The sequence below is a fragment of the Haliotis rubra genome, unplaced genomic scaffold (genome assembly GCF_003918875.1).
Source record: "Haliotis rubra isolate DU_JTF1 unplaced genomic scaffold, ASM391887v1 Scf28, whole genome shotgun sequence".
Lineage (NCBI taxonomy): Eukaryota > Metazoa > Mollusca > Gastropoda > Lepetellida > Haliotidae > Haliotis > Haliotis rubra.
In genome coordinates this window covers 177903-192229 of record NW_025766891.1, presented here as the reverse complement: position 1 = coordinate 192229, position 14327 = coordinate 177903, and the positions used below count along the sequence as shown (strand labels likewise).

Here is a 14327-nt window from a genome sequence, read left to right as displayed (position 1 = left end):
CCATCCCTTTCCTCCTTTCATCCCTCACCCCGCCACCCTCCTTCCTCTAGCCCCAACCCCATAAGCCCTATTCCGAAGGTGGGCTTTTGTTGATGCAGATATTTTTAAAATCAGAATTTAAGCAACACTGAAATTACAGATCTGAATTTTGGATCTCTGTGTGATGAACATATTACGGAGAGATGTCATGTCATTGTTATATCCGGTTATACCCATCTCTTTTAAAAAAAACAGTGAATATTAGTGTTTTTATACATAATAATACCACTGTATAGTGTATACTCAGATGCAAAAGTAACTGATCATGCTCTGATTAAGCATATCGTTTTCCCTTCGAGGCAGATTTAAGGTGCAAGTATTTTGTGTTAAAACAGATAAAATAAGCCCTCTTTGGGCTTTTGACTGATGCAGATGTTTATTTAAATCTGAATTTAAGCAACAGAACCGAATTCTTGGATCTCTGTGTAGTCAGCTTATGAAAAGAAGTCATGTAATTGATGTATCCGGTTGTAACCATCCCTTTCCTCCTTTCATCCCTCACCCCGCCACCCTCCATCCTCTATCCCCAACCCAATAAGCCCTATTCCGAAGGTATATGAGGAAAAGAAACAATTGTAAATCATGCCTGTCTTTGAGCTGCATTACAAGTCTTCCTGGCAATAGCACATAATCCTGTGTACATACTGTACCGACTTGTCTGGTGCCTAAACAACAACTTGTTGCATGCATGTGTTGCGCCATTTCGTTAGCCACCTCTGCAACAACGGCCTATATCTTGCGAAGATTCTGTAGCCAGGTCACTGCAAACTCTCAGTACACTCTCTGTGAGAAGGACTGCTTTTGAAGTCTGGCTATTTTAATGTAATATTGTGTTTGTAGACACTCTGAAGATGGGAGGTCTTTCCCAGTTTAATATGTGAGATGAGGGCAAGCATGTCGACTGGCTGCTGTCTAGACGAAGCAGTGTCTGGCACAGCACTCACATCGACCTGTCTCCTACAAGACCAGGAATCTCTTCTCAAGTGAAGGGAAGGGCGCAAATTGCGAAAACATATTTGAAAGAAAAAATGCATTCATGGATGACATATGGTATATGAGTTTAATATGTTCACATATTTGATGTCGTTATCTGTCTCAGGTAAACCAATACATTTCTTTTTATTGCCGAAATTATTGGAAAGCAAGAGGCAATTGCTAACCAAATTCTCGGGAAAATATCATAGAACAGTAATTCCATGGACCACCGCTTGTGTCTACAAGCTGTCAGTATCACTATCATTTAGAATGTAATGACTACGACAAGCTGTAACTTACATCCTGAACATTGCTGAGGTTATCACATACATCTGCAAATACTGTTTTATTATGCGTAGAAGAAAATAATTTGTTTTGATCAGGAGCAATAGCCTTAGACTAACAACTCTTCTCTGAAATGAACATATTTTACTGAAAAAAGTTCATAGTAAAAAAAATATGTATATAATGAAAAGGAGCCCTGAGACTTTCTTCATTTTCAGAAGCTGAGGAAATCTAGACTTGCCACATTTTCTAGACTTGCCACATTTACTAGACTTGCGTGGGCTTTCTTGGATATATTTGCTTCAGGGTCTGTACGACAGACTACAATAGCCTGTGTATGCCGAATAAATCCATGAAATGTTTTTATGTTTATTTTGTCAGTATCAGAATCATTCTAAAATGAAATTGATTGTTTTGTTGTGCTCAGTCAAGATTTATTAATCGGATAAGAATTCCTGTATACAGGTTTTGGAAATAATGATGGCTTTTATGCAGCTTTAACAGAATTTTTGAAATATTCGTCTTCTTAAATTACTAATTTCTTTGAACTACATTCTAGTTAAGTCCCAAGTGCAAGCCATGTGCTGTAAACAAGTATATGGAAATTATTATGGCGAGGCACTAACATAACCCGTGGAGGCAACTGAAATAACACAACATGCAATTATAAGTATTGTGAGAAACCACTTCCTAGCAGTCTCCCGTGTTTTTTAACGCTAAGCTCATATGCCAGGCTTGGCGTGGATTTAGCTCATCGAGTCTTGCACGCCATCACCAAGTGGCATTCTGTGGCCCAGTGGAACTTATTTATGTAGTGCACCCAATCCCTTTGTAGACTGACTGTGTAGACCCTGCCATCTGTCTGCTTGTAATCACAGCCAGATGCACTGTTTTGTCTACCTTGTCTCCTGGGTTATCAAGTTCAATGAAATCTCAACAAATAATCCTCTTTGCTGCTGAGCAACAGACCTTTGAGGAACATTAACTGAAATCTTGTAGAGAGCTGTTTGGTTGATGAAGGCTTCGGACAATCTTTCCGATACCTGTTGCGATTTGGAACATGTGTATGTCCTATTTTATGACTGATAGACATTTGATGTTGTCTCGGGCAGTGGGGTAGCCTACTTGTTTAAGCGTTAGCTTTTCAAGAGTTGGGTCGATTCCACGCATGGGTACAATTTGTGAAGTCCCTTTCTGGTGTCCCCCCACAAAGATATTGCTGGAATATTGCTGAAAGTGACGTAAAACAATAGTCACTCGCTTGAGGGAGATGTTTGGATTCATATGTGTTGAGAAAAAAGCACTTAATCACCTAGTTCCATCACATATTCATAGGAGTTCAAAAAAGGGAATTGATCACTACATCCAATTAGTTTTTGTTTTGCCGATTTCTTGTATAATTTGGCCCCATTTCTGGTGTCGCCCGCCGTGATATTGCTGGAATATTGCTAAAAGCGGCGCGTAAAACCAAACTCAGTCAGTGTATAATTTGGATTATGGAACTGTGTATTTCAGATTTTAGGAAATGACATATCAATAATATTGCTGTCCCTATCATGTATCTTTTAAAGTTTATTAAAGTTTTGTGTCAATCAGTTTTTGTAAATGGGACTTTGATCTCGACCCATGTTTGATTCACTGCTCGTTGTCTGATCCTCAAGAACTCCATGTAATATCATTTTATGTTCCCTGTAGATGTCATGTCATTTTCAGTGTCCTCAAGTTTCGAGTTCAGATTACCATCCTCAATTTGTGCCAGGGTCTTCTTGTCTGTGCCAGTGATAGTATAAGGACTGTTAAAACAGTGTTATTGACTGAGCTTGCTCATCTTGCAAGCTCACATACATTGTTACTAGGTTTAGGTATATGACTAGACTAACACTTCATCTCTGAATGTAATATGGACAGAAACCAATTCCTTTCAAATTGAAAAGGAGCCCAGTTGAGGGGTAGATTCAGGACCTGTGGAAATCTAGACTTGCTTCATTTAGGGCTTTAATATTGTTGAAAGGTCTTTATTGGCGGATCCAGAGGGGGGGTTCGAACCCCCCCTTTTGAAAATGACTTAAGACCACATTAAAGATTTTTTTTGCATTGGCGGAGCCAAATGGGGGGTTCAGGGGGTTCGAACCCCCTGAAGCCCCCCTTTTCAAAATTCCTGGATCCGCCCATGGGTCTGTATGGAAGGGAAAATAACGTGGTTCAGCGACTGTCAGTCTGACTGGTATTGGACAAGTTTCAGATGCATATAGGGCTTAGCTATTTGCTTTGTCTTTACAAAATGAACTATTTCTTATGTCCTTGTACTAGTTGTTATGTAAGCTGTTGATTATCAGGATGGATTCCTGTTGGAGATCGGGCTCTTGATGACATTCATGTTCCATGTTGCCAAATGTTATTCGGTGAATCAAACCTAATACTCGTACAATAATGCTCCGTCTATTTATCATGAATGTAACTCCAGCACTTCCAATATTGGGATTAGACCCAGTGCTTGTGTCTATATATGATGTAGGTTTGCTTTGATCAACCAAACTCCACCCCATATTGTGCACTGTGGTGTCAGTTGACAGTTGTATTGGGACATCCATTGTTGTCCCATTTGGAAGGGAAGGGTTAATGTTTTGTCTTTCAGGATGTCAACACCTCTGTTGTGAGTGTGTGAGTTCAGTTCAGCAATATTCCAGCTATATGACAGCAGTCTGTAAATAATCAAGCCTGGACCAGACAATCCAGTGATCAACATCATGAGCATCGTTCTATGCAATTGGGATACGAGGACATGTGTCAATGAAGTCACATGAGCCTGACCACCCGATCCCGTTAGTCGCCTCTGTTTGCTAGGAACCAATCATCAATGCTCACATTGAGAAACCATCCATAGAACACGAGAACCAGTGATGAGCCATGACATTTCTCAAATGAACCTGTCTAAGACATGATAGAGTGTCAGTGTCAGGCACTGAACTTGGGCAGGCACTGCAAGAGGTGTGGAATTCCTTCAAATTGCGATTTGGAGACTTTTACACTGTATGTCTCGTTGAGTGAATAAATGGCTGTCACCATGTGTATCATCATACACTGGATTGATTCTCACAGCACCGACCACCATATTGCTTGATCATTGTTATGGCGTCAAGAAATTTGCCTCTCTCACTGAGAACGTAATAACATGCAGATAGATCGAAAATTATGCAATGATCAGGTTCACTTTGTGAAGATTGTAGAGACAGATTTTTGCCTTTACACATTATTATCACATCTTCAAAACCCACCTTTGAAGTTGTTGAACAATCTTTATGAAGATCAAAATAACTCTAGTTAAATGTAAAAAGACTGTGCTCATTTGTGTAAATTTTTGCATTTTTGCATTACCGTGTCTGTTTGATAAAGTACATATTTTCTAATGGTAATATATTTTTAACATTTTGTGAATTATTATTAAGTGACAACATTGAAAAGAAGTAACTTGTCAGCTATTTGTAACTTGTTCCAGTATGATGGTGATGAGATGAAGAGTCTCTGAGTCTCGATGCTATCAGAAATATGTGTTTCACGCTGTGTGATTCATTAATTGAGACAAATGGGAATGGTTTAATTGAACCAACATCCTGATGGACAAGTAAGAACAGATGTATTTTTTCTTGGTCTGGCTTTACGTGTCATTTGTCATCAACAGAAGCCACATGAGAATGTATGTAAGCATTTAAAGATAATTCTGGTGTTTACCTTTTTCCAAACATTGAAACATGGTCCTGAAAGGGTATTTGAGTGGTTATTTTTCCAAATGGTTTTGTTTGTATGCTGAAATTACTTTGAAATATGTACATGTATATTGTCATCAATGACAACTGAACCCGGCAGCCATTAAGAAGCAGTAAACATTCAATAAACGTGATGTAAACAGACTCTGTTTAGCACTTGAGTTGTTTATTTGTGTTGACTTGGGAAAACACCCTTGATGGTGAATGCAAGCACATGTGACCTACTGTCCAAAGGCCCATTGTAGTTGGATGAGTTCAAAATACAGGTGACTGGACTTAAGGTCAAGAGTGACAACATGTGGATTGAAATGTCAACAGGATTTGACCAGTGATGTCATAACTACAAAACTTTCTGCAGTTGTTATTATTGTTGTGTCATGTTTTTCTGGGAAATGTGAAGGGCATGAACAATGCCAGTCTACAGGTCAAGCGGATTCAACACACATGTGAAACCAAGAGTTTACAGCAGATTTTGTGGGGGTGTTAGTGGGTTATGGTTTGTATGTCAAAATAGAGATTGGGTTTATTTGTCAAGCGTTGATGTTTGAAATGTGGGGAATAGTTTTGGTGTATGTGGATGCGCTGAACTTACTGAAAAAATATATTGTTTTCTTGGTGGTTCTTGAAGGGTGCCTGGGGCGGAGGGGTAGTCTTATGGTTGAAGCATCCTCTCGGGGGGAAACTTTAGCCTAGCCCAAACTTTCCACGGGGTAAGAATATCCTAGGACATAACTTGCTCGGGGAAAGTTTGGCCTAGGCCAGATTCTTCCCAGAGAAAGTTTCGACCGGAAGAGAAATGGCCTGCTACACCGGGTTCGATTCCCTACATGGGTACAATGTGTGAAGCCCATGTTGGGTTTCCTCCCTGTGATACTTCTGGAATATCACTAAAAGTGGTGTAGAACCTCACTCACTCACTCACTCACTCACTCACTCACTCACTCACTCACTCACTCACTCACTCACTCACTCACTCACTCACTCACTCACTCACTCACTCACTCACTCACTCACTCACTCACTCACTCACTCATTCGCTCGATGGCTCCTAGTATTCTCCTTGTTTTGCTAATTATCTTGACTGCCTCCATGGTCAAGTGGATATAGTGTCTGCCTGAAGGGTGTAAAGTTGCTGGTTTGATCCTTGGGTGTGTCAAAGACATTACAACCATGGAACTCTGGTACCCTGGTGCCTGGCAGGGGATTAAGCAATGAGTGGTGGGTTGGGACTGTGACATCTACCCCATTACACCTCACATTCTTGTCCTGGTTCACAAGCATTACGACTGAAATGGTAAACTATCTATGTTGTGTTCTTGTTTCTGTTATTTGCCCGTACTTGAATTTGAGCATCATCTTCCATTTCCTTAGTCATAATACCAGAATTATATTGACTAGTATAAGCTGATCTTAACAGATCAGATCTTTTGTCTCATGTTTCAGTCTAGTGGGTAAAGTTGTAGTGCCCTGAGTGGGAGTTAGGATGGATATGTTGGTGAGTTGGTGTGGGTTAGGTAGCTCATATCATTGAAATATGCTCACACTATCAATCATTGGTTTTCATGTTCCAAGATCAGTCAGACTGTTGTGTATAGCTGAATGATGCTTGTTGTGAATGGTACTGTGACTCTTCAGTGAGTGTATTAGTGGTGGTCCGATTAATTGAAATAATCGAAGATTGGTCGCAATGACTTAACGACCAAGCAATCGATCATGTTTTCTCATAATCGAACACAAACAATTTTGGCACACTTGTTTGCATTGACAACATTTTTCACATCTTGGTTTTGTCTGTTACATTTCATAAGTACTACAAGCTCGTTCCTTGTCATGATTGAAATTATCTTAAAGATTCAAGGAAATTTATGTTCCTAACATACTAGTCCTCCTTTAAAGATATGAAATTTGTAAATGCATTTTGTGCAATTTTGGAGCAAATAACCAGAAGCATTTGATAAATCACGCTAACCAATTTTTTTCGATGATTGATCGGTTGTAATGAACCAATCATCAATTGTGAGATTTTAACCAATTCCCAACACTAGAGTGTGTGTGAGTGAGTTTAGTTTTACGCCACTTTTAGCAATATTCCAGCAATATCATGGCAGGGACACCAGAATTGTGCTTCACACGTGGTACCCATGTTGGGAATCGAACCCGGGCCTTTGGGATGACAAGCAAAAGCTTTAACCACTAGGCTACCGCCCTTGATTCTACACATGGTGTAGCTTATGAGATGCTTTGATAAAGTGTCCTGTGTATTTGTCGTGTCTGAAACTGAATATATGGACAAAGGCGTGATAAGAAAGTTGCAACAGAACAGCATCTCCAAAGATGAATATCTCAGATGCACAGAGAGAGACTGTATGCATCTCAACACAGAGAAATGATAGTTATTTTTTATTCACGATTTCTTATTTTGAAATAGTTAATTGTTTCTAACATTTGTCTAAATTTAAAACTTCACTATTTTTTAATCTGATCTACATCTGCCTTATTCACTTCCATATTTGCTCATTTTGAATAATTTGTTTGAATTTTCTTTCAGAAAAATTTTGACCCGACGAGATCGTGAAGGGGAAAGAGCTACCAAAATGTCTGAACATAAGGACCGCAACCAAAACTGTAGTTCAGTGACCAGTGGCCCAGCTTGTGTGACCGCGACAGAAGAGAATGGACATCTCAGTGCAGATGACACCCTCAAGAATGGAGTTACTCCCGAAAATAATATCCCATCAAGCAACAGTAATACACAACAGTCAGTGCAGTCCAACAGAGTTAACTCCCCTAATTCATCGCGGCCATCGGTGAACCATAGATCGGGCTCGCCTAACAGCTATTCGGGATCAAATGCACATTCGCGGGGTGGGAGCCCGCAGACGGGTAGTTCGGGGGGTCAGTCGGGTAACTCCCCTCCAAATCATCAACACGTGGTGCATGTACACGTCAACCCAGGAGAAACATTCTCAGTCCGACTTGGAGATCAAATTCAGCATATTCAAGGTAGGTTTTTGTGTTGTTGTAGTTGATTTACAATCTATTTTAATCAAACAATAATTGTTATGTTTATTGGCATGTGTTGAAGTTAGGTAAGTTCGACAGTTTTGTTGATTCAGTCATTACCCAAGTGCTGGAGTCTGTCCAACACTGCATGTATACTCAAGTGATAAAAAAGGGAGCATTTCCTGTTTATGTTTCCTTCATACAAACGCCATGCACCCAAACCAGCTGTTTCGATGGCACCTGTCACCGGGCTCATTCGCCATTGACGACCTTCTCTTGATCTACCCACACGGAAAATAGTCAACGATCTGATTGGCATTTATATCTGCAGCCAAATCAGATCACTGGCTGTTCTCTGTGTTGAGTAGATCAAGGCCAAGGTTGCTGATGGTGAATAACTCTGGCTGATTGTCATGTAATGTGTATTCATTTGTTCATGAAAAGACCATTTTAAGAGCCCCAGGTGGCCTACATTAGAAGTCCTTGCACAGTGTGTGCAAAATATGTTTGTGCAAATAATTTGAGGTTTGCACCTGCTACCTGAACAAAAATGTTTTTGGGAAGCATTGTTTGAAGGTGAAAGGTCTGTGGTCCATGAGGTGAGCTGCCATTTACTTCTTACCACAATTGAATATACATTTTACATTAAAATTACAACACAGGAAATATTTCAAATGTTTGATGCTTCCTCTGCATGATATATTTTCCTTGAAGTAATAAACTGTTTGTCAGTAGGAACATATAAACTTTTACCAATTTCTGTTGATAACATCTGTTGGTTCGGATGACATGATTTGTGCAGATTTTGTGGAGGGGATGAGAGCAATAAGTATTTATGATCCAGTTACCCAGAACATAACCATGTGGTTGGTTTCTTGCTGACGTATTAAATATGGTGATCAGATGGAATATTTCATTTCCATTTTGTCTCATATCAGGAACAGGACTTTCATAGACAGGGGTGTGTGGTGGGCGAGCTGGCTAAGGCGCCAGGCTTTTGATCCAGTGAGCATGAGGTGCCGGGATCGAGCCCACCTGTGACCGGGTGTAAAAACCTTGGAGTCAACTTTGTGTGCAGACTCTTTCAGTGTTGTCACAACCCCTAGTGTACAGTACACAACCCTGTGCAGTTACAAGAACCCACGAATCCGTTGGTATATGACCAGATTGTGGCCACATGAATACTTGCAAACACCTAGTTGCGGGTACAGCAACATGCAGTGAACTTGGACAAAGTACTGTGACTATGTGTCCCAGTCCACCCAGCTGTGAATGGGTACCTCGTAAGGATGGAAAAGCCGCAATAACTCGGTGTGCCTTGTGGCTGCAAGAGTTGTATGATCCCAGGCAGATGAGATTGATAATGAGATGTGCCGTTGAGATTGACATCCAATGATCGAGGGGAAAAATACCAGTGCCTTGAGCATGCACTAGTGCGTGGATATGTGTGCTATATAAATGTCCAGTAATGATAATAATATCCAAGAATTTTGTACTGTGTACATATTGTGAATGGCTGATGCTACCGGAAGGGCAGGACATGCTTACCTGTTTCGAGAACACCTGGTGTCATCACTGATTTTCAGTGATCCATTCATATATTTTTCACAACTATTTTTGCCTTTACGCCAAACGGAATTAGTTTCTGAGGATAGTCAAGGGTATTCTTTTGCACTGACGTTCTTTGTTTGGTAAACGATGTTACATCTAATCTGTCATTCAGAGTCTGGGCCCTGTTTCACAAAGCTCTCGTAAGTCCAAGATCTCGTAACTTTTCTCGTAGCATTCGTACCTCCTATACATAACCAGTAACATAGGAGGTACAAATGCTACGTCGAAGAAAAGTTACGATACGATCTTGAACTCTGAGCTTTGATTTTGTAAAAAGAAAAAAACATGGATCAATCAACAAAGTAGTTGGGATTCAAATGTACTTGACATTACCTCACTAAATGCTTCTGTAGAGGTGTATCCAAAGCATGTTTAGCACAAACGTTGAGCATGTATAATTTGGTTATTATGACAAGCTCTGACAAGGTAGGGGAAGAAAGTCTCTTCCACATGTCGTTATCCTGCCCTGACATGAGATTACTGCAGTCATGGTGGAGGGTAATGACATAGTTCCTGCGGGTCTGAAGCCCGCCACGAAAAGACATTTAGTTCACTTCTGACAGCTGACAAGTTGTGGGAGACATACATTGTGGCATGCCGCCAGATTTTTGCAACATTTTGACTAAGATTGTCATAACTATCAAAATCTGGAATTTGTCTTTAGTTGATAATTTCTAATTATTTTGTACAAATAAGGCATGTGAAAAACAATCATGAGCTGTAGTCACTAGAGATCTGTTTAACACATTGTACATTATAAGTTATTCACTGGTCACAAGTGGAACATGGGTTGATGTACCCTCTATGTTTGTTTATGTTCAATGAGCCTGAAAGGTGGCTGACGAAAGTATGGAATACCGGGTATATATGATCCACTGAAAATGTCCCTTTTTAACTGTTGAACAATATTAAATATATGGTACTTTCTCATGAATTACCATTATATTGCTGATATTCAAAACTACCACTCTTCTTCTAACATGACATATTTTGTAGCCCAAACACTGATAACATATGAGACACCATTCGTAACTACTCGTGTCATTCCGCCAAGCCGGATGGCGTCTCGTACCCCCCTCGTAGCCATGTTTACGACTGGGCTCTGACTAAGCGCAAATGGGCATGGAGATGAAAATAGTCTAGTACTATTACCAAGGAAAGATAACTCTGAATTTCCAAACATGGCTTATAGAATATCCTATATTCCGTGGGCAAAACAGCAATACAGTCATTCCCTTTGTAAATATGTTTCAGCGTTTAAAGTTTCTGATCCTTTAGCTCAAAGTTCATGTATAAATGTGCTTTGCATAGTTTAGCGATGTTTCAAACTTCAACGATGCCGCCATTTTCATGCTTTGAAATGAGTTTTACTACGCGCGATTTGTTTGGGCTACCACAATTCTTGGCAATAATGGCGTACGATAGGGGTACGAGTCTTCTTGTAGGTCACGGAAAGAGGCGAATAGTTACGAATGATGAGACACTCCTCTGAAGGAAATCTTTCTTCCCCTTGGAACAGCATTGTCCTCCGAGAGCACCCTCTGTACATCCGAGGCTCACGTTTATTCAACCTGCACCAACACTAGGTTCTAATGATCTAAAATTACCTGCCTTTGATTTCCATCGCTGTTTTCATTGACAAATTAACATTGAGATATAGAAGTGGGTCAGGAAGGTAACTGTTGTTTTGCTTAGCATCTAAAGCCACTGTCAGTTTTAATGAACATGAATACATCCATTCCATCAAAAGATCTTGGAAGGCTTTCTTGTGTGAGTCTGTCAGTTTTTCAGTTGCATTTCCTGGAAATAACACCTTACTCGATGTGACCAGCTGCTGTTGTTGATATCACATAGAGGCTGGTTCGTCACTCGCCTTCTGATTGGTCAGTCCTCCAGACCGATGAGTGCAGCAAATCAGATTGGCCAATGAAAATGAAGATGGGTAATTTGAGATCTCACGTAATTGTAGGTTCTCCTTTTCCTTAAAAAACTCATATTTGTAAGAAGTTTTCAAATATATTTTGTTATATTCCAAATATGATTATCAAAACAAAAGACATAATGCGTAATTATTGAGTAGTCAGTATTTTTGGAAAAAAAGTTTTGAGTAATTTGAAAATATCTACATGGTATCCCTCAGCAAATTCAAGCTTAAATGGACATATTTTGAATAAAATCGATAAAACAGAATAAAAACATATGTCCAGATATACAATTAACTCTTTTTGTATCCATACACAGGGCTCCAGATAACTTTTCAACATCAGGAGTACATACTCCATATTTGTTCAGTACAGGAGTACTGGAAAACATTTAGAGTACTGAATGGAATTTAATGGCGTATCAGTAATCGTGTGTTTCGTTTCATATATGCACCACAACATTGCTACTCTTGTGTAAACAGGTCAATAAACAATACTTTTTCAGATAAATATGTACACCATTGCTGTGGTATGTATCTGCTATGTTTTCTAAATTATTTCCTACCATATTGTGCATTTGTTATATCCCTACATAAGCGGATACGGCCTTTATCTGAAACCCTGCATATATTAAATTACATGGTTGAAGTGTGTACTTATTTTAAGATTTGTTGACGTGGTATTTGGGGTGTTACATGCTCATGAGTCATGGTAATGACGGTGCACTGTGTAAACAAATTTAAATTTGTCATGGTGTATTTGCGCACCTCGAGCTCGATCTAATCGAGTGTTGTTTTTTTGGTTTTTAAATCTTCAACTCCTGAACTTAGCTAATGATTTCATTTGAGCGTACATTAAGTATTGAAGGCTAGAACTGGCCACTTGCAACATACGCTGAACAGAAGAGGTGATAGGTTGTAAATCGGCCATCTTTGGTGACTGTGTTCACCGTTGCTCATAATATCAATCACTGGTTTGTTTGGTTCAGAGTCTGATTACAAACAACATATGATTATGAACAAATCATTGGAATATGATGCAAGATATATATTTAACTACCAACGACCAGTACAGGTCCACTGAATAATTTAACCCATCAAGTGAGTGAGTAAAGTTTTATGCTGCTTTTTGCAATATTCCACCAATATCATGGCAAGGAACACCAGAAATGGGCTGACTGCTTTGTACTCATTTGGGGAATCAACTGAGGTCTTCAGCGTGATGAACAAACTCTTTCACCACTATTTCACCCCACTGGACCCTTAACCTATCAACAGACACCAAATACTATATTTGGTTATACTATATTTGGTGCTGTTGTATACAACAGTGTGTTGACATGTAAACTGATATATTTACACCAAAATCACCTGGTCTCATCTATCTGTGAAGATCCCAGTTAAAATTAGTCTTCCCGCAATCCATGCTTGTCTAAGACGCCTAATCAGATTGGGTGGTCAGACTTGCTGACTTGGTTGACACATGTCATGGTATCCCAATTTCATAAATCGGTGCTCATGATATTGATCACTGGATTGTCTTGTCTAGATTTGATTATCTACAGACTGCCGCCAAATATTGGTGACTGCGGTGTAAACAACAAACAAACAAACAAACATGGTCTCACTAACAGGGGGCGGTGGGGTAGCCTAGTGGTTAAAGCGTTGGCTCGTCCCGCCGAAGACCCGGGTTCGAATCCCCACATGGGTACAATGTGTGAAGCCCATTTCTGGTGTTCCCCGCCGTGATATTGCTGGAATATTGCTAAAAGCGGCGTAAAACCGCTGAACCATCTGAACTGAACACAACTGAATATTATATTCATGAAATGCAAGAAGCCAAGAGCTATAGATACAATATTGCATGCATACACCGCAATTTTTATTTATCCCGATTAATAAGCTGGAAGGATGACAAGAGCCCACATGGCCAGAGGCTAAGAGTTCTATTTCTGGTGTACTCCCACTGAGGGATTAAGGTAAGGAGTAACAATAACACTATGACTAAGGGCTAGACATGCCACTGTCATTACATAACAAACACCACCTTGACTGGCGGACTTGCACCTTGTCTCCACCAAGCCATACAAGACCAAGTCAATGGGGGAGCTATTTCTGTCAATCAAGGAGGGTGGTTTAGTTCGTGTAGTCCTAACATCAAAGGTGCAGTGATGTGCTCTTGGGTAGTGCAGTAACTCCCATCGCTTCCTGTGTGAGAAAAGTGTACACCAAGATGAGTTCACGTCTTTGCTTGTCAGAGATGGTGTAATATTAAGCAGGTAGATTGTGTGGTCATTTTTAGAGCAATGTTTTTGTGTTGCAGTGCTTTTTTGTTTTATTGTTTAACGCAGCACTAAGTAGTATTCCAGCTATTTGAAGGCTGTTTGTAAATAATTGAGTCTGGACCAGATAATCCAGTGATCAACAGCATGAGTATCGATCTGCGCAATTGGGAACCGATGACATGTGTCAACCAAGAGGGCGATCCTGACCACCCGATCCTGTTAGTTGCCTCTTACAACAAGCATGGGTTACTGAAGGTTCATTCTAACCCGGACCTTCACGGGTTCAAGTTTTCAATCACTTATCTAGCTCCTAGTGAGCCTGTCCACCCAATCCTGTAAGTCGCCTTTTACATCCAGTGTGAGTTGCTGAAGACCAGTTCTAACCCGGATCTTCACATGTCGGAATGATTAATGACAAAAATCAGAAGTGATATCTCATCAAAG

General features: G+C 40.0%; 1 protein-coding gene across 1 annotated transcript in view; it reads left to right on the top strand.

Moving 5' to 3' along the window:
• Window positions 1-14327, top strand: part of LOC124281097 (fibronectin type-III domain-containing protein 3A-like) — a 153948-nt gene that overhangs the window by 30876 nt on the left and 108745 nt on the right. The window contains 1 exon segment of the mRNA XM_046717112.1: window positions 7612-8066. Coding sequence (XP_046573068.1) covers window positions 7612-8066 — 455 coding nt within the window.